We start from the raw sequence: 19912 nt of genomic DNA on the forward strand, positions 1-19912 counted from the left end.
GCGACTCCCCTTTCAAACAATGTTCCCATGTCATTGTTTTATGCTTTACAACAAAGCTACTCCAAACATAATCCAGTCTACATTTACCGTTTACATAAATTATATAAAGACCAGGCTCATAATTTTGAAGTTGACCTAAATAAAAGAGCTGCTTCACCATTGTCTGCCACAAGATGTCAGTACATCCCCATGACCTAAATCAGCAGCGTTTCTTGTTTTAATAAAATAGAATCGGGGTTAGAAAGGAAAAATTTATTTCGAAAAACAAAGGTTATTTGAGGACACTCCATTTTCAAGTTGAACACAAATGCATTAAAAGTTTTGCAGAACAAAAAGACATGTTCTGTTGTGTAAAAAAAAAAAATCTTCATCCCATCCACTAGTTGGACACACTCTGCAGCAAGGTGATGTTGTCTCCCTTCAACATGATCCTCCCTAGGTGACAAGAGAGAGAGAATGGGACAACAATGGCGCATCAAACAAGAGTGATGTACAATTGGACACAATGAGAGCTTAGTGTCAGGTAACTTTAGAGCATGAGAGGCACCAGTACGGAATAGCGATAGGCAAAATAGGAAAAAGAAATTGCTGTTGCCATTCTGAAAATTATGATAAAACTCAAAATAAATAGTTTGATTCCACTACAAGTCACATGTCGGTCTTGAAAGCCCAACTGTTATCTATCTACTACCCGGACAGTTCTGTTCTCTGCATAACTGTACTTTGTCTCTAACATTATTTGTTTCTGTTTAAATATAATGGTTAAAAATATGCATGACGGGCATTACCTGCCTGCCTTGGGGTTATATTGTGTTCATGACCTGATGGCATGCTTTGCCAGCTCTAAATTGTGCTGTCTGACTGTTCTCCCCAATATATCCCATGTCTCTTGACAGTTATCTATTACTTCGGACCCTTCTGGGCACACTTCCTGGATTAGAAATCATTTGAATACATGATTATTAATGTATATTACAGTATATTCTCACAAATAGGATATAAACTGGGAATTTGTCCTTTATCTTGTGTGAATAAAATAGTAATAACAATTTCCTCCTCCACATTTTTCACCAAAAACATTGACCAAGTGAGAATTTGTCGATGGTTCCTAGTGTTAGCCCTGCCCCTGGACAATGAACCCTATTTGGAGACAGCAGAGGACAACACCACCAACACCAGAGCGGATGTCCTTTGAATATACGTCTTTTGCCAAGACGGCAGCATCACCTGTTGGTTTTTCACAGTTCAGCATTCAGTATATAATTTAAGATAATTTCAATAATTTACCTGCATTCTATTTTCCCCCAAAAAGTGAAAAACTTTAAATCATTTTAATTCGGACACGTTTGTATATACCTCTTCAAGGTGGCAAAATAGAAAAACCTTGCTAAATGCAGCAATTATTCTGTCAAGAGGACAACTGAAAACCATTTAATCCGATGCAGGATGTCGCAGGTGAATCTCTAGAGACTGTGCTATGTCCGTGAAATATTGACATACTGTAGCTGGACTCTGAGACAGAGATCACTGCATCTATGAAAGTTTCCACTCTGGATGTTTTCAAAAGTTTCAGATTCAGGTAGCTAATGAACGCCGCAGCTGACTCCAAACAGCGACGGAACCAGTTGTTTATGTTTCCATCCCCGCATAAACAACACCTGGGAAGGGCTGCTCATCACGCTTGGTGAAATTAAAAATGCTTTCTAAACGGCAGATGTTGCTAGGGCGGCAGCTGCGCTAGCAGGCTGCAGAAAACTCTCCATGCTGTGTCAAGTGCTGGCCCCTTAAATAACATGTTCAATTTGAAGGCGCTTCCCTGAACAGCATTTTCCAGCGCGTGTGCTGCAGGATCCAAACTTTACATGACAGATTGAAAGAAGCTCCACAGCAGACATGACGCTGCTTCGTGTGCAGCAAGTAGGGCGGAGCGAACGCATCACAACCAGCGGTGCTTCATCAGAGCACCGGCTGTCACACGTGATTGGTTGTGATCGGCAGTGACAGGTAGTGATCAGCATTCATAGATTGCGCTGAAATTGGCCGATCATGATCAGTGACCGATCGATCGGCGCATCCCAAGTTCTCACAAAATACACTCATATAAAATGTAGCTTCAAATTCATACCCTTGCCTATCTCAATAACAGTGTACGACTGTAACCACTAATATTGGCACATCACCTAGCTACATCCTTTCATTGTGCTGCGATTGAAATCTGCAGTATTTTTAAATACCAGTCAGTCAGTTTTGCCACTTAGACAAGCTCTGTCAAGTACAACTCTCCATGAATAAACTGAAAATTTCAAGATGATCTATACAAACAACAAAGGTAAATTAAAAATAAATACCAGAATGCTCTTACCCAGTGGTTTCCTGTTCTTTGTCTTCATGTGGACCTCCTCGGCATCATCCAGAACCAGGTTCATGTACTCATCAAACCCCTGGAATAATACAGAGCAAAAACTGAATTTCAAAGGATCACTCTGTGTTACAACCAAATATAATTGTTAAGACTGAAAACTGACCATATTTATTTTCTTATTTAAGATAATTTCCCACAGTGTGACAATGCAAGACTGTTGATTAGCAACAATAGTAATGTCAGTCCATTAACAACACAGCTTTCACAGGGTAGGAACCCTTTAAGATCAAAGACCCAGTTCACAGATTAGAATTGTACACGTAACATTCACATAAAAAGCATAAAGAGGATCTAATTCACTTTTTTGACCGAGGGGTGCAATATATACGGTAAAAATGGTATAAATTGGGGCCATTGTATCGAAGTGGACTCCATTGTAATGCTGATGGGTGGTGGACTGCTGGACAAATATGAATGGTTATGGCTCATATTGAAATCAGGACAGTTTTAAGGAGAATTCATTGATTTGATACATTTCTTTTAATGAAGTTATCATTTAACAACAACTCAATTCTTGTCAAATAATCTATCAAATTAGTTCCTTGTTTAGTCACATATGTATTTGTTGATTTGCCAATGTCCCGTCCATAAGAGCACACAACATATGAAATGCATTTCAATGCTACATTGCAGCTTAATGCATTGGCCTGAGGTTCTGAGAATATTTTGGTGAGGAAGTTCACGATAAACTAATAAGATAGAAGAGGGGGTGGCCAGAGGTACTGTGGCCCAAATGTGGGATGGACAACAGGTAACACTTCCAAAAGACCATAAAATGCATAAATTAATTTTTATATTCGCAACCCAGAACAGGACTACGTGGTGGTTAACTGAAGATATATGTTTTTTCTTATGATAGGGTCAGTGTTGTGCAATGTGCGACTGAGACAAACACAGTTTACACTTACAATGATGCATCCCTCTATCCGCATGTTGACTTGTTCATAAAGCCACACCTGAATTCTTGATCGCTGAAAATAAAACACCCCAAATTAGCTTAGCGGCACAGACTAAGATAGTAAAAAGCGGGCGAAAAGATAACTACTTACATTCTGTAGATATCTGAAAATGAGGTTCTGACACAAAACGTCAAGGAAAACAATGGGATAAGGGAACATGAGGACATTAAGAACAGCGACTTCAATTGATGCCAACTTAACGCGTTCCATCACATTGAACACAAGACACATTTTAACACAAAGGTTTTGTTATAACATATTAAGCGATAAGTAATTGAGCTTCACTGTGCTAAACTGTTCATATTTTAATAAATGGCGAAAGTTTTGCTCATATAAGCGATAGCTATTAGCTTAGCCACAACTATTCTAACCGCCAAATCACAGAAAAGGATACAATGGGTTGAACCATAACCTTCTGGACCTTCTGTCCTTGTCCTCGGTACGCCATTGTTCACGCTGAACACCGGTGTAGGTGAACTATTAAAAAATTGAACTGCAGCTTTGAATGAAGCGCAAAAAGAAACGACACACTCACGTTGCCAGTTAGCGACAAAGGCTGCTGCCAGGAAGCTGTAAATGGCGTTCACGGATTCTAAAGAGCGCCACCGGAGGTGGGAGTCTATAACTACAATCGTATTCGTTTCAGATTCAGTTTGTAAAAAGTTGTTTTAAGATCTGTTGATGATAAATGTTGTCTTCTATTTTCCAATCAAATGACCTAAATATAACGCAAAAAAACTCAATATCTTATTTAAGGCTTCTGCAAGATTACTATTCTGGCTGAAAAAAATAAAGTGAGAGGAAACACTGAATTTCAGCTGTTTGCTATCCAGCTTTGCAGGGGAAAAATGAGTTAGGTAAATAAAGAACACAAAAAACAATTACTGCAAAAAAATCAGGCAAAATGATTACGACAGGCATATTTTATTTAAATAAAAATGCTGACCCACAGGGGAGTTAAGTCACAAACTGAGTTTGAAGAACATAATCTGGTGACAATACTACATAAGTGTATTTATTTGCATGATTTGTTACTACTCTTGGCCTAACACACTGGAGCCATACAACCAGATCGAGGCACCAACATGCAAAGACATTGTGTTCTCAAACAACTCATCTGTTCTCTAGAACTGTGTCTTCATGATGAAGTTTTTTTTTTGCAAACAAACAAAATGAAGAATTTGAAGTTGACATTCTCATGATGACTTCTTGGCTGCAGACTGCTGGCCTTGTTGAAGCTGCTGGATCTTCACATTCATCACCTCGATCACAGCTGCAAAGAAAAAAAATGTTTAAAGAAAAGACGATGCGAAAAATAATCAGTGTTGTTGTCGTCATACCCTGGCTGACGGCATGTTTCTCCTGAAGAACTGGCTGTATCTTCTCCATCTGCTTTGTTATAAAATCTATTCTGCGTTTGAAGAAAGGCTTTGAATCGTCCACACTCTAACAAATGAAAAAAGAAAAAATGTAGATGAAAAAGTGCTTCTGTCTGTGTGAGTTTTTATGAAAAGTTTACATACCATTTCGATATAGTAACCTGTCCCCACATCCACTAAAACATGATCTACATCATCTAATGTTCCAGGGACGTACATCTGAGGAGAGGAAAGTCAAGAATAATGTCTTTGAAAAAAGATGTTTAACATGAAGTGATATATCTAATAAAAACGGTTTCCAAACATTAGAAGGATACAGAGCTTGTTAGCGGAACCAGTAATTCTTTGCCTGAAAGTGTGAGAGAAGCATAAAATCAGTACACATTTGGAAAAAACAAGAACATTTCATTTACACTTCTTTGCCGTGAAACCAGATGAAAACTGGTCTTTTGTCTGTATCAAGTACATGCTTAAATTACTCCCTCACAGTACATAAATGCTGTTACCTACCTTGATTGTTTTTGTTCAGAACATTCAAGCTTTCTTTGGCTTCCACAAATTTAGTCTGGACAACTTTGAGCTGACCTATTGATGATGTGAAGAACTCAATCTCCTGGAAAAGTAAATACATAAAATAATGAATGTTTATTGTTTATGATTACTGTTTATTGTGTGGTTATTTGCATCTATATTTACAACTACAATAGGTGTAAGCAGCCTCAGAGCCCCCCATAGCCCTGTTACACATCACAAAGAACATAACAAAAAAATACCGACTGCATCGCAAAAATAACATTGAAAGTGAATAGAGGGCGGAAAAAAGGAGGATTAAACTGTTAACATATACAATGTAAACTGTATAACGTGTTTAGGCATGTTAACCATTTTTTATTCTAAGGAGAGGTTGGTGGAGAATAACTTAATCAATCCGATATCTAATATCATTATAGAGGAAGATTGACAATAACACATTTACGACAAGTGACAATGGCTTGCCTTCTCCTTAACAACACAGCTAGAGAATTGATTAAACAAAATTCTCATCCATGATTCCTCTCGTTCCAGAGACGCCCACATCGCTGTCACGCTACAGCTACAGCTACATCTAGCCGGCTAGCTAACAACATAACGGTTCGACAAACATTTGCCATCTACGCGATCCGTATCCAAACCATGAACGTTTTCATCTCAAATGATCTTAAAAGTACCGTGTCCAATTGGGTTTTAAGTCCCTCCAACTGGGGCAGAGACAGGTCTGCAAGATTCACAGCCATGTTGAGCGTAGACGAGATGACCTCCGGAGGTTCTGCTTCCGGTTCATTCGATGATGACCGCAGACAAACTCGGGCCCTCTAGAGGAGAGGTTGGAATTACAACTTCCCGAATGGAATAAGTCAAGTGGCAGACACCCACGCGACTACCTCATGGTGTGGTTTTAATATTATGGTTTGGGGTTTTGCTCACCGCTGACAACAGGATTCCCTCTCTGCAGAACAACTGTAAGTAAAGTTCAAGTTGGACTTATCGCAGAGAATTAGCTTGAATTGTAAACAGTATGTTCTGACTGAAGACAAATAAAATAAATTATAATAAGACGCTTCTTAAATAATTAAAAACGATACTTCTCTTTTTGTTATTTTTGAGCTCTGAATATAGACCCACAACTGTGTATTTTCTCCAGGAAAAGGTTCTGTCTCTCATCCTTTGTTTTTGTTGATGGCTTACACCGCTGTGGTCAAAGAACTAAGTTAATAATTAACTTACTTATACTGTTATTTACCTGTTATTTACCAGCTCATGTTGAATCAATGTTACATTAACTGAATGTGTCACCGGCACTGCATCCAAATTAGGTTAACTGTGATTGAAATGGGTGAGTAATCCTTATTTGATTCACCACAAACCCTTTTATTGGACGAGTATTACTCTAACAGTGATCCATGTAGGCACGCTTACCTGATTCAGCTTTTTCTATGTCACAGGGTCTTTTGATCTTTGGCAGAATAACATTGCATAACAAGCAATTCTTTGTTATTACAACAAAGCAAAAACAGAAAAGTTGTGTTGCACTATAACAGAACAACAAACTGGTTTATTATAAAACATGTATCTTGTGTGTTCTGTCTTGGTAGTGTTCATATTCAAAATATGAATCTATTTTTTTATATTTGTTCACTCCTCATAATATTCTAAAAACATGTGTGTGATTAAAAGCCACGTGGAAACATGACGTCCTTAATGAAGATGTATTTCGGAAAAACCGAGTGCCATTGAGCCATTCACAAACCAGAAAAAAGGTGTCAATTCAATTTGGCTCTATTGTACAACTTTCTATATTTACATGTGCCATCAAAATGTGGAGGTACTTCACATATGGCCATGAGGTAGATACCAAAAAAAAAACACCTGTGAAAGCCACCTAGTATAGGTATTTTACAATATGGGCTTGAGGCTACTGTAGTGAGGAAGGGGAAATATTCCCAAATCTTGGTTTGTAAGTTCCTGTGGAATCATCAAGCTTTCACTGGGAATTACTGCTCCTCTCTTTTCAGTGTCTATGCCTTCTTTTTGTGTTTTTTATCCTTCTTTTCTTTGGCTTTGGTGTCTGACTCAGATTTGTTTTTCTCTTTCTTTTTGTCATCCTTAATCTCCTTGTATCGCCACTTGGGAGGCTCCAGATATCCGTGGTCCATCTTCTTCTTTTTAGTTTTCTTCGGTGTCGCCTCCGTCGGCCGGTTAATGCTGATCTGAGGGATACAGCCGGAGGGAAACACGCTGTTTCTTCTGGCCATGCTGCGGGGGATGAAAGTTGTAGCGACTTTGGTGGAGGCTAATGAAAGGATGCTGCCTCTCCTGTCTGTGTCAGTGCAGCATGTGGCAGGAATGGACTCGGATGAGATGATGGAGGGAGTGATGTGTGACACAGAACCATTGCTGTGGCACACTGAGCTCTCTTCCAGGTCCTTCTGCGAATGCTTCATCACCAGCTCTGGCACGGCAAGACGCCTCCGTCCTACTTCAGGAGGGCTTGTTGGGCACAGTGGACGGCAACCTGTTGAAATCAGAGGGCTGTGGACGCTTGTTGTGATGCGAACCATGTGGTCCATGACACCGTTGTCCTCTGGGTCGTGAGGCAATCGAAATCCAAATGTGGTTTTGATTCGCTGAGTGATTTTCTCTCTGGTACTTTTTTGAGCCGTGGCTTTGGCCACCCTGTCTTTGAGGTCAGGCCACTCTGGGACGTAACTCTCGCAGAACTGCTCCGCCTTTGGCCGCATTTTGAGGCGGCGGAAACGACAGACGGTTTCATATCGTCCTGTTTTCAGAGCCCAATCCAGCACCCCCTTTCCTTTGGTGGTGTCAGCTGCATTGATGTCAGCTCCTGGAGGAAGGAAATTGAATGGATTTTAATGAAGATCTTAATGTTATTTGTTTCAAATAGAACAGATACTATTAAGAAAAGCAGGCAAACACCAATGCTATTTGTGTTTGTGGATGCCCTGTGCCACTCAGCTATACTCAACACTCACAATCATAGCTTCGGCCTCTTTTCATGGAAGATGCCAGTCATGGAAGTCATATTGAGTTTTCCTCTTGCTCTCAGGAGTCTGGACTTGTAAATGGCAGTGGAATAAATAATCATCTACCTTGTTCTTATACATATATTGGAGCTTGTTTCTATTTTCTACGTAAATTTGCCCACTGATTCTTTTTTATTAGTTCAATTCATTTTTTTCTCTTCAAAGATATTAAATGTATAAGTAAATACTTTCCCTGAATTTGCATTACCTTGCGTATATTATATACCGAGCATCTTCAACTCTTCCTCTTCCAACTCCACTCCCTGACTGTCAGTCTCAGAACCATAAATCATGGCACCTCTCACTACTGTCCAATAGATGTCATTCATCATCCTCTGCTAAGATGTGTTTTTGTGACTTTAACAAGCTAAAATGTTGTTTTAAAAAACTAATTTTTACGCAATCCATGATCAGTAACCAGACCTGCACGGACCGCTTTCTTTAAAACGTGCATCCTAAAAATAAACCTCCCAGTGGCTAATCTGTGGCCAAGTCTAGTAAGTCGCAGATTACATGGTGTGTTGGGTGATAATGTCCTCACTTTGATCTTGTAAAGCAGACTAGCGTCACCAGCCGGGGTAATATTAGCAGTTTTTAAATGGATAGGTAGAAAGTGTCGGGTCGGTTATTTTCTCTCCTCAAGCAGTGTCTTCTTCAGTTGAAGAAGTCATCCGTGTGTCAAATCTGTTTCAAATACCAGTATCAATGTTGTTCAGAATGGAAGGTCTAGCTCACCGGTCAAATAGCTAGTAGCATGCGAGTGGAGTAGTGTACCTATGTTTTTGAAAGTCAAAAGCTTATTCATTATAGTGCTGAAATTATTAGCTGAATCAAAATGGGAATTTGATTTAAATCTTTGACTTAATAACATTATGGTGCTGGCAGTTGGAGGACTTAATTTTTGTACGCATTGAATCACATTGTGAATCATATTGATTATTATCATTTGGCGTGATGAGGAAGTGCAATAAGCCATTTGGCTCAAAACCTTGACAATAATTTCAACATCTGTGCTCATAATTTTCCGGCTTCCTTCTTTAATTTCTCATAAAACTAAACAAAAAAAACTAAAATTCTGTCCAGGTCAGAAATAATCTCAAATTAAGTTTGTTTATGTTTGTTTATGTTTTGTTTATGGATGAAGTATTTTCTAATTAGAATTTTAGGTACTTACGTACCTGCCATAATGAGTGCTGCCATCACATCATTGCGTCCCGTCATGGCCGCTTTGATGAGCGCTGTGAAGCCCCTGCAATCTCTGATTTCAGTGTCCAAACCCGGGAAGTAGTTAAGAAGATACATGACAGTGCTGATGTGACCTGGAAGCCAAGACTCCATTAACATCAAGGTGCATGAAAAACCTCTGTGACTGGTGTGCAGCCATGACTCACCTGCTTGTGAGGCGATCATCAGCGCCGTGTTGCCTTCGTTGTCCTGGTGGTTGATGTCGATGAAGGGACAGTGGTGAAGACCGTAAACGATGTCGACGAATCCTTTACAGCAGGCCACCATGAGTCCATTCTGTCGGTGAGAATTAGAAAGAATTGGGGTCTGCTGTTATTATTGCATTTCCTTGACAACGTCAGGCAGACGTGTCTGTCGTCGCTAGGCACCAGATATTATTTCATAGGAAGTGAAGTACTGAGTGCTTCAAGTAACTTAAGCAAAGGGTTCTGTGACTCTGATACATGTATTGGAGAAGTAGTTAGCTCTTAATAACAAGTCAGAGAAACAACAAAAGAGCAAAGTATACTCCTATTCCAAAGGACTACAGTTCAAAAATTGGACTATCAATGTTCCCCGCGAAGGAAACATGGTTATTTCAATAAAATCAGTCATATATTTTCAAGTCTTCCATCAAGCTCTTACCCAGCTATTGATGTCCAGCTCTCTGACCTCCTCTTTTGTGACCCCCCTCTGCAGGATCCGCTCCAAGGCGATGGCATCATTACGGGCACATGCTTGGTAAAGTGTTGTGGCTGCTCTTCCATTTGTCGTTTCTCGGCTGTAGTCTGGAAGCACCGAGTCATCCGAGAGGATGCTGTCCGAATCTGACTCTGACTCAATATCATCCTCCTCGTCGGGGCCAGAACCCAGGTGAGGGTCCTCCGCTGCCATGGCCATCTTCTTCCAGAGGAACGGGTGAGATGCTGTGATCAACTTTGCCTACATCTGTAAACAAAATTCAACAACATAAAAGAAGGAAAATAAACACACCCATCGATGTTGGCTAACCATCGAGTTTAGTGGAGCTCACGTTAGTTTAATGTCATGGGGAGGGCGGGGCTACCTCAGCTCACCTGGCCTTTGCTGTTGAGTAACTGGATCAGCCACAGAAAGCCCAGCTGAACGTACAGAAGTGCTAATTCGGGAACCGACCTCGGAATAACTCCAGCCGCACGTGGAGAGTTTCAACTCACAGCTCTAATTCCCCCATAGTGGCCGTAAGGTCTTCACAACAACAGTAAATCATACCATCATATACGGTATATCATATAATACTCGGATGTTATATGTAAATAAGAACATTAAAATCATTTCAATATCACTGTGATACCTGACTCATGACTATAAATTCACTTTAGTTCTGTGAGGTTTTGGGCATCTTCACCATATGAAACAGCTATTTTAGGTGTGACTTTGCAGCCACTTGACACATTCAACATCAGTTTCCATCTGAAAAAATTAGCACTCAAGTTCCATCTTTTTTGATCCCTTCGTATTTGTCGCTTTAATAACACAATTGTTCACACATCAAGACACTGCAGACTTACCATAAACAAAACCAGATCAGCAAGTGATTCCAGTACAAGATTTGTGTCACTCGCGGGCTGACTTCTGACTTCCTCCAGCAGCTCACACCATTTGGACCGTGCTGGTTGTGAGTATGACAGGAGGAGTCCTGGGTCTTGAGATGTTTAGCCACAGTGTTCATCTCATCCCACTTACAGCAGCTTAATGCTGAGGATTACCTTCTGCTGTGGCCATTTTCATCTTTCATCTCAGACCGCGCTGCAATTCAATTGAACGTCAAGCACAAATCTTTTCTTTTCAAATTTGGAACACTTTTTTTCTAGCAATTTTATTGTCACTAGTGTCCAGATAAAGATCAGACCATTGCAGTTATTCACCTTTTTTAAATGGCTGTCTGTTGCCTCTGCTCATGTCATTTTGTGGAGAATAAACAGCTGTCAATTACTTTCGCAAACAGAATGAGCAATAGCAGAAGAGACGTGTATATTTCTCATTCATTAAAATGGGCAGCTATTTTTAGAGGACAGATCTAAATGATTGTTCAGACTTAAGTGGTGTAAGAAGATTAAATCCTATCAGAAGCTGACCACATGCTTAGATCAGTCCCACTAGCAAAGTATAAGCATTTCTTACGTTCCCCACTGGAGGACGCTATTTTCCCCGCGCAGAGCAGCGAGTGGGCGGGGCTGCTCTGCTGCAGCACACATTCTATGCTAAACATGCGGAAATTAGGGACCGAAACAGGCACCATGAATCGGTGAAGTACTTTTTTGTATGGCAATATTTGTAATAATAATAATAATAATATGGAGACGAAGAAAGAACATTGAAAGAACATTGATACTGGTATTGGAAACAGATTTGACACACGGATCACTTCTTCAACTGAAGAAGACACTGCTTGAGGAGAGAAAATAACCGACCCGACACTTTCTACCTATCCTTTTAAAAACTGCTAATATTACCCTAGAACGAGTTATAAAAAAAAACCGTAATGAAAATATAGGTAAAAAAGAAGCTTTAATAGTTCATTCGACTATTAAAGCTTATTATTAATAATCATAGTTTGCGTTATGCTGTTATTTTATATGCTGTTATCATAGAGGAAATATAAATCAATTTTCTTTTTCACTGGATTTCATTTTAATGCTCATCAGTAAAATTAGAAGTACAGTACTTTTGCCTTTATAATTAATATATGCACAATTATTATCTATTAATAATATAATATAACATAATATTTCCATTTAAAATAATCCATTAATACAGTAAAATAATTTAGAATATTCATTTAAATAATTATCATAGTCCTCCAACCAGCGATATCATGACAAGCTACACTAATAAGCATAAACATTACTTTGATGATCATATTCTCATTTCATTATGCACTAAAGTAATTAAGTCATAATGTAATTGTAGTGGATTAAAACAACCCAAATGACAAATAAAACATCATTATAAAAAAGGGATAAAAGTAATTACCCTATTTGAGGTAAACTTTATTTTCCTTGAAATGATCAGTGTTTGAATCGTGCTGCTCAAATTTAAATTCCAATAGTTAAGCCTTCAAAAACACCTCTTAATGTTCAGTAACATCCATTACCTCAAGAGGGCGGAATAGTTAAAGAACTGCTTTCGTGTCCGGATTTATCCAGAGCAGAATGTTAGTGTAGTGTCTGTGTTGGTTTGTGCAAGGAAACTTTCAAGGCTGAAAAGAGTGTCATAAAAACAAAGACAAAATCAACTTTCTTTTTATGTTTCAATCACGTTTCCATGGGGAGGTTGGATAATCTTGTGTTGGACACTAGGGGAAGAAGCAGTTTAGTCTCCCCACCCTCAGAGGTCTGTTTGAAAAGGCGGCGACCAAGTCATAGAATCTGTTGTAATTCTTTTGCACTGTGACCTGGAGGCACTCTGTAAATGGAGAGACTGAATTTGGCTGCGCATCACCAGTTAAGCAGATTCAGTACCAACAGCTGTTGCAGCTGGAGCCATGATGACACCACTGCTGATGTTGTAGACGATAAACAATAACACTCAGGGACAGTGATCTGGTGATCATCACCTTGCACCGCCCCTTTTCTTTGAACACAGTCTGCTAAATGGTCCCCAGGCATTTGGGGTTTTTTTGGTGCTAGGTGTGTCTGAAAATGCCAAACGATTGTCTCCATTTTAACAGGAGAAATAGGCCGTGCTGTGACGTATATATGTTATTTGTGATTGGCATGTAACGCTGCTTTATATATGAATTTATCTTTTCTTATCTCGAGTTGCTCAAAATATCTTTCAGTTGGTGATCTCTTCTTCCTAAAACGCTGATAAGATAGGATGTCTTTCAATGAGGGCCAGCGTGAGAAAGTCAATAACAGAGGGATGAGTTTTAACAGCACACTAAACAGTACTAAAATAAAACAGACCAAATTAATCGTACCATTTTCCCTTCTCCTGGATCAAATCTCTGCTTCATAAGACAAGAGATGGTTTCACCATGGAAAAGTGTATGATATAATTCCAGATATGCTCAAGAAATTGTTTGTTTTGTTTTTGTTTTTTTCTTTTGAATGAAAGTTTAGCTAGGGAAATCACTCCTCCTGTCTTATGCTCATTTTTTAATACATTCTTTCACACTTAATAGCTAACTTACTGGCTACAATGAAGCTCAGAAAGTATGAACCTTTGAGTCAGAAGTGCCGATCTTGTCCTGGTCAGAGTTAAGTTACATGACTGGACCTGTCCAGACAGAATGACCCTGTCTTAACTGCTGTGGCCTCAGGAGAGATTCCTCTGCTCCTGACCAGCTGGCCTCATCTGCCCAAACGCAGGACAAGATTCTCTGGAGCTGTGGAGCTACAACTCCACAGAGAACTACGTTTTCCTACCGGTGCAGCATTTGGTTTAGTATGTTGCTTTAGAGAACAGAGGAGCGGGTGCAATATGAAGACTTTGGCAAAAGTTCAGGGGAGGACCGAGCAGCTTCTTGGATACAGAGTCAATAAAGTGAGTTTTCATTTACAAGCTTCACTATTGTAAGATCCATCCAGAATGGAAAAAAGTGCATGAAACAGGGTGATGTTTTCCTCTAAAGCTGACTTGTAAACACTATATATTTGTGTAGTCGTTTTATGTGAGCCCGGGTTTTCTTCATACACTTAATCTAAACAACTATTTTTGGCTTTAAGTGCTTACTGCAGCATGCACAGATCTGTTTGCTACTGTGTATAGCCCTGGTTGCTGCAATGAATGTGCAATTCGGGGAAGTTCCACATGTTCTGGAAATTATAATTCACGGATGTATCAAACTGTTATCAAAGCTGAGAGTGATTTTTCCATGCGGAATTAGGAAGACATGGTTACATGGTGACTGTAGTGTGGTGGATTCATTTTGACTATCACATGTGAAAAGTTGTGAACCAAAGAACAATTGCATAACTAGTGTAATAATTAATGAAAAGAATCAACACTTTCTTCTTATTGATTTTCACAGACTAAATGGGCTTCAGATGTTTTTATTGTCATTTCACCAGCATGTTTTTAAAAGTCCACATCTGGAAAATATTAACATTTAAAGTAACAAAGCATTTATTCTAGCTCCTTCCTGTCATGTAATTTCTTCACTCAGTCTGCCACAAAAGGAGCAGAACAGAGCAAACTGTCGGACAGCCTGTTTTAAGGCTGGAATTGATTTGTCTCCGTGGTAAAGTCCTCCGGAACATCAGACTTTGTGAGGCTTCAAATCGACGTTCCCGCTCTCCTGTTTACTTCGTTTCAAGAAATTCCACAGATAAGATTAGAAGACACTTAAACTGGAAGAGGAAAGGCTTTGGGAATGAAGTGAGAGGCTGTAAATGTCTCTGTGATACCAGCAGCAGTTTAAAGCCCTGTCTTAATCTATGCTGCTTTTTTTTGTGTGAGATTTCGGACAGCAGCAAGGAGCAACTCTTAGCAAATGAGATCAACCAGGAAGTCCGGATGCAGTTCAGATGGCCCCGGAGGGCCAGTGTGGCCGCTTGCAAAGGTAACAGTGCTTTTGTTTGCCTTTTAAACTTCTTGATAAAACAATGTCAGTGTTAGAAGCTGATAATATTTACAATAATATATAAACACATATTTTACTGAGGAACCTATGTGCATCTTGAGTTTAAGGAGCAACATTAAAGGTAAGAATAGTTGAAAAACTGTGACATAAACTGACATCATCTTCACTTCACATTTTTTCTTTAAATTGCCACTGACACCTTAAAATTTGGAAGTTGATTCAACTCTGAAACACATTTTCCCCTTTAATTATCCATTAATATGAATATAAAATTATCAATGCATTGATTCTAGCTAATAATTAACAATAATTCATATCTTATTTAGCAGGCGGAACAATGGTTAGCTCTGATGACTGTCAGCAAGAAGGTTCCAGGTTCGAATCCAGTTCTGGACTTTGTTTTCTTGTTCTCCCTGTGCCTGCGTGGGTTTTCTTCAGCTACTCCGGTTTCCTCCCACTGCCCAAAGACATGCTCACTAGGTTAATTGGACACTCTAAAACTGTCCCTAGATGTTTGTAAAAGTCTTGTGAAATAAGGTCTTAAGCCTTTGGTGAACCAACATTTACATTTTTTTTTCAGTCAATAGATGATGTTTCCTGTCATCCCTCGTAGGCTGCACCACAGGTTTACCAGATAAAAATAATAATAGTACTTGTAGTTGAAAAAGATAACAATAATTTTCGCCTTTTATTCCCTGTTTATTTCTATGTTGTCAAAAAATAACTTATGATTCTTAAAAGTAGGGGTGTTAAGTCTTCGCAGCCAAAACGTTTGAATACCAACCAATGACATTTAAGTAGTGAACAATCTGACGCTGCCACTCTTTATCAGGTATAAAAGTTGAGAACGTAGGAGCTACTCGACTACATGCAGTACACACAATAATTCAGTTTTCTGAGCCATCATGTGAACATGCTCACTGAGGCGTTTTCTCACTTACAATATCCCTTCATTGCTAATTGCTAGCCATTTTCAGGTTAAAGTTCTGAAATGTAATATTTCATTGAAAAACCTCGAGTGTCAAAAAGACAAACATTAAGGCAACAGATCCTAGTTCCGTGTAAAAGTCTGTCTGGATGAGCAGTATATTTCAAAAAGCCTTAATCTCCTGAGGTTTCCATTGGTTTACCAAAAAACATATGTAACAATCACACGGGACAAACAAACACCATCTGTATCAACACCCCCCAGCCCCCTAAAGAGAAAACTCTCCTTCTGTTTCCCTCTCCTCCTTCCCTCTCCCCGGTTCGATCTCCAATATAAAGTTCGCCTTGAACTGAGCCACCAGCTGCCACAGGCCTGGACAGCTGTGCACAGAAGATCATGTAGTCATGAATACTTAATCTTTCAGATTAAATCCGCCCGCTTCCGTGCCAGCCCAGAGAGCCGAGTGCAGGATATTTATCTTTTTTAGCTGATGAATGCCGACACAGAACCTTTAGAAAGTCTGTGTAATGCTGTTTGACACATTTCATATTTGGTGTATTTGAGTGCTACTAAAAAATTACAGAGCTCTCATATCCAAATTACTGTAACTCATGATTTTCTGATGATGTCAGTATCTGGAAAGCGCTCAGAATGTAAATACATTTTTGTCATTGTGTTGAACAGGACATGAGGAAATTCTCCAAAATGACTGAGAACTGGAGAAAAGAGAGGCGGAGGGATGTGGCCTCTGTCCCCTCCCTCTTCTCTGCCCCTCCTGCTTCCTCTTTCTCCCTCACTTTTTGATCCCTCTTATATCTTTGTCTGCTTTTGGCCACACAGAGAGCAGAGTGGAAGTCTTCGCTTCTCAGTTTTTCTTCTCTCTGGAGTGGAAACGTGTAATGGTTTTGACTCGGACGAGGGCACTTTCTGCAACATCTCATCTCCTTTGAGTGAGGATCATGGTGTGTTCAGAGTTAGTGTGCGTGTAAGTGGTCATGCACGATGCCTGATAGCCTTGGAGCAGGATCACCATGAGAGGCGGTCATCAGCAGCGGGGGTGTGGGTGTCAGCACCTGTTCAGAAAACTGCTCGGCAAGTGTGGATGCTGCTTCGGCCGTGTCAGAGGTACACTGATGTATTTACTGTGTTTGTATTCATTTAACTCGCCCGTCCGTTTTCCTCTGTTTATCTGCGAATGGGTTGTGGGGCAGCGGTCTAAACAAGGATGCCCTCTCTTCCTGTATCAGTTGGCGTATCGCTCACCGTAGAGCTGAGCCAAAAGACAAATCTTATTTCAAGCCTAGTTTGTGACTGTAAACTCAGGATGGTTTAAATCCATTGATCTTATTGCTATAAGTCACAAAATTTGAATAGTTTTTGGTGTCGCTTTTGGTCTTATCATGTCAGCCATCACTGTCACCCACATTCATTTTTATTCTTATGACTGCACCTCAAGCAGTCAATGTTGGTCGGAGACTGTGTAACAGGATCTTCATGGAAAGTGAAGTCACTTAGCTGTTGCTTCTTCTTCGTGGCGTGTTCTCCGTTGTCATCATTTTATTGCGGCAGATGCTAAAAGCTTGACTCAAACCGCTTGGTAAATTATTCCCCCTCTATATGCAATCTGTAATCACTCAACAAGTTATTAAAAATGCTGCTTTATTTGGGGTTTTAGGTCACATATGCGCTGCTTCACGGGCTGCTTCACAAAAGGCCAACCACAAAGTGTGTAATTAGGAAAATGAGTGTTAGGTATGCTAACAGACTGCCACTGAGTTGGCTCTCTGCAGTCGAGGTTTGTTTCCCCCACAGAGGCTGAATGTTGTACTCTGTTGCAAATGGTCGTGGTCACAGATTTTGTCATGTGTAGAGAAATTTGGTGAATGATTTGAAGGTCTGTGTGCAGGTTTTCGCCATGGTAGTCTTGGGTTTGATGCCCACTTTATCAATCAACAGTTCTTCCCTCACCTCTAGTCACATCTTTCGGCACTGAGTGAAGGAACAGATACTGTACAAGAGTCAAGAAAAGACTCAATGTAAGGTTTCTCCATGGTATTGGGCAAAGCCAGTTAACGTGAAGGTCAGAGTATTGGTTGATTCACGACATGCAGGGGAAACGACAAGTCTGCGCCTCTAGACTTTGTCCGCTGCCCCCTTGATCCAGCCTCAGACAGGCTCAAAACAACAACTATGTGATATCTAAATAAAAATACAAAAGAATCTGTATCAGAAGCTTTTATTTTGACATGCATGACAGAATTATGTTTTCTGAATTTGGGAATGGATGCTGCTTCGGCCGTGTCAGAGGTACACTGATGTATTTCCTGTATTTATTAGTCATTTAACTCGCCCGTCCATTTTCTTCTTTATCTGAGGATGGGTCGTGGGGCATCAGTCTAAATAAGGATGCCCTTTCTTCCTGTATCAGTTGGTGTATCAGAAAGAGCTGAGCCAAAAGACAAATCTTATTTCAAGCCTAGTTTGTAACTGTAAACTCAGTATGGTTTAAATCCATCAGTGTATTATTTAATCTCATTGCAATAAGACATGCTGGAGAAATGACAAGTCTATGCCTCTAGACTTGTTCCCTGCCCCCCTTGATCCAGCCTCATACAAAACAACAACATGATATCTAAATAAAAATACGAAAGAATCTGTATCAAAAGCTTTATTTTGACATGCATGACAGAATTGTTACTGAATTTGACATAACAGAACTAAAAATAGATTTCAAGGGAAATGCTCCTTTATTTCCGAAAATCTTGCTTATTTGTTGAATGTGTGTCCAAGGGTGACTCAAAGAGCTTCACTGACGTGCTGCTAGACCAAGTTAGCGGTCACATAAATATAAACTCTCAATTTGGTTTGCTGCAATTCCATCATTCCAGATAAACTAAGAGCAACCCATTATAGTCGTGTTATTTTTAGAGGGATGCTGTGCTGTCTTATATAGACACAGAATCATGACCACTCCTCTGTAGTTCCAGTTGCTTGAAGTGTAATTATGCTCCACTGCGCTGACAGATGCTGGAAATAGAAGTGCGAAATGTGAAAATGAAAACAGCCTTGAAGCACTTGTTTCCCAGCCCAGTTTATACATCTTAATTGAACACATGAGACGTGTGTTTGGGCTGTGTTTTCTGTCGCGTCAAGGTGTAATGACACGGTTCAGCTTTTGGACTAACACCAAGGTAATCATGCAAGCTGTATGTTTATTTTATTTTTCATCCTAATGCTGCTTTTTCAGAGCAAAAATGTCATATGTTTTTAAGACTGAATGTGAGTCAGTGGGGGGAGTTGAATTCCCTGAGTGTACGAGTCAGACCCCACGCCAGAACCCTGTGGCTGTGTGGGAAAAGGAAATTGGCTAGTGAAGAGTCGCAGAGGTGAGCGGCTGCTGAAACTAAAAATGGGTCATTTGTTAAAACACAGGATGTCGAAGTCTGTCTCTTTGGAATGGCATTATGATATTTCACAATAGAGCGACGTGTTGTTAATTTAGGCGAAAGAAAACCTCCCCAAGTCCATTCTCCTTCTTCTCTTTGCCTTATCACGCTACCTTCACTCTACATCGTGCTCGCTTTCTAGGCCTCACCTCCAGATAGTCGGCGAGTCCAAAATAGTGATATGATTATAGACTCAAAGATGCTGTTTGATCTGAAGACACTTGGAATTTCCCTCTGTTGGCCCTACTCATGACACTGTCAATCCCATATTAATATAATAAAGTGGCATTAGTAATCTAGCGGCACGTGAAGCATAGATGCAGCCATGTGACTTATGCAAAGCTGTTAGCGTATGCCTGAAGGTGTTGAGCTGCATGCCGAAGGTGACCCAGTCGTTTCTGCAC

General features: G+C 39.9%; 4 protein-coding genes across 8 annotated transcripts in view; 1 reads left to right on the forward strand and 3 right to left on the reverse strand.

The window, feature by feature from the left end:
- Positions 1 to 253: 253 nt before the first annotated feature.
- On the reverse strand, positions 254 to 3956 carry snrpe (small nuclear ribonucleoprotein polypeptide E). Its single transcript, XM_053868340.1, has 5 exons — positions 3776 to 3956; positions 3472 to 3498; positions 3331 to 3393; positions 2363 to 2441; positions 254 to 435 (listed from the first exon to the last, which is right to left on the reverse strand). The coding sequence occupies exons 1-5, from the start codon at positions 3827 to 3829 to the stop codon at positions 380 to 382; spliced, it is 279 nt and encodes a 92-aa protein (XP_053724315.1). The 5' UTR covers positions 3830 to 3956; the 3' UTR covers positions 254 to 379.
- Positions 3957 to 4309: 353 nt separating this feature from the next.
- Positions 4310 to 6122, reverse strand: pfdn5 (prefoldin 5). Its single transcript, XM_053867510.1, has 6 exons — positions 5969 to 6122; positions 5271 to 5373; positions 5078 to 5109; positions 4905 to 4979; positions 4722 to 4827; positions 4310 to 4654 (listed from the first exon to the last, which is right to left on the reverse strand). Exons 1-6 carry the CDS (start codon positions 6032 to 6034, stop codon positions 4578 to 4580), a joined length of 459 nt encoding a protein of 152 aa, XP_053723485.1. The 5' UTR covers positions 6035 to 6122; the 3' UTR covers positions 4310 to 4577.
- The window catches only part of LOC128760264 (rho guanine nucleotide exchange factor 25-like), a 28676-nt gene continuing 14881 nt past the window's right edge, over positions 6118 to 19912 (forward strand). The window contains exons 1-4 of one of the 5 annotated variants that reach the window (XM_053867502.1): positions 6118 to 6259; positions 9610 to 11852; positions 13921 to 14095; positions 15011 to 15113. In XM_053867502.1, coding sequence (XP_053723477.1) covers positions 11686 to 11852; positions 13921 to 14095; positions 15011 to 15113 — 445 coding nt within the window. In that variant the 5' untranslated portion in view covers positions 6118 to 6259; positions 9610 to 11685. Of the gene's footprint in view, positions 6260 to 9609; positions 11853 to 13920; positions 14096 to 15010; positions 15114 to 16871; positions 17188 to 19912 lie in introns of those variants that run through there. The other 4 variants (XM_053867503.1, XM_053867501.1, XM_053867505.1 and 1 more) reach the window with 4 other exon arrangements.
- LOC128760266 (photoreceptor ankyrin repeat protein-like) lies at positions 6942 to 11216 on the reverse strand. Its single transcript, XM_053867509.1, has 5 exons — positions 11116 to 11216; positions 10211 to 10513; positions 9733 to 9862; positions 9520 to 9660; positions 6942 to 8142 (listed from the first exon to the last, which is right to left on the reverse strand). The coding sequence occupies exons 2-5, from the start codon at positions 10463 to 10465 to the stop codon at positions 7316 to 7318; spliced, it is 1353 nt and encodes a 450-aa protein (XP_053723484.1). The 5' UTR covers positions 10466 to 10513; positions 11116 to 11216; the 3' UTR covers positions 6942 to 7315.

The sequence above is a fragment of the Synchiropus splendidus genome, chromosome 6 (genome assembly GCF_027744825.2).
Source record: "Synchiropus splendidus isolate RoL2022-P1 chromosome 6, RoL_Sspl_1.0, whole genome shotgun sequence".
Classification (NCBI taxonomy): domain Eukaryota; kingdom Metazoa; phylum Chordata; class Actinopteri; order Syngnathiformes; family Callionymidae; genus Synchiropus; species Synchiropus splendidus.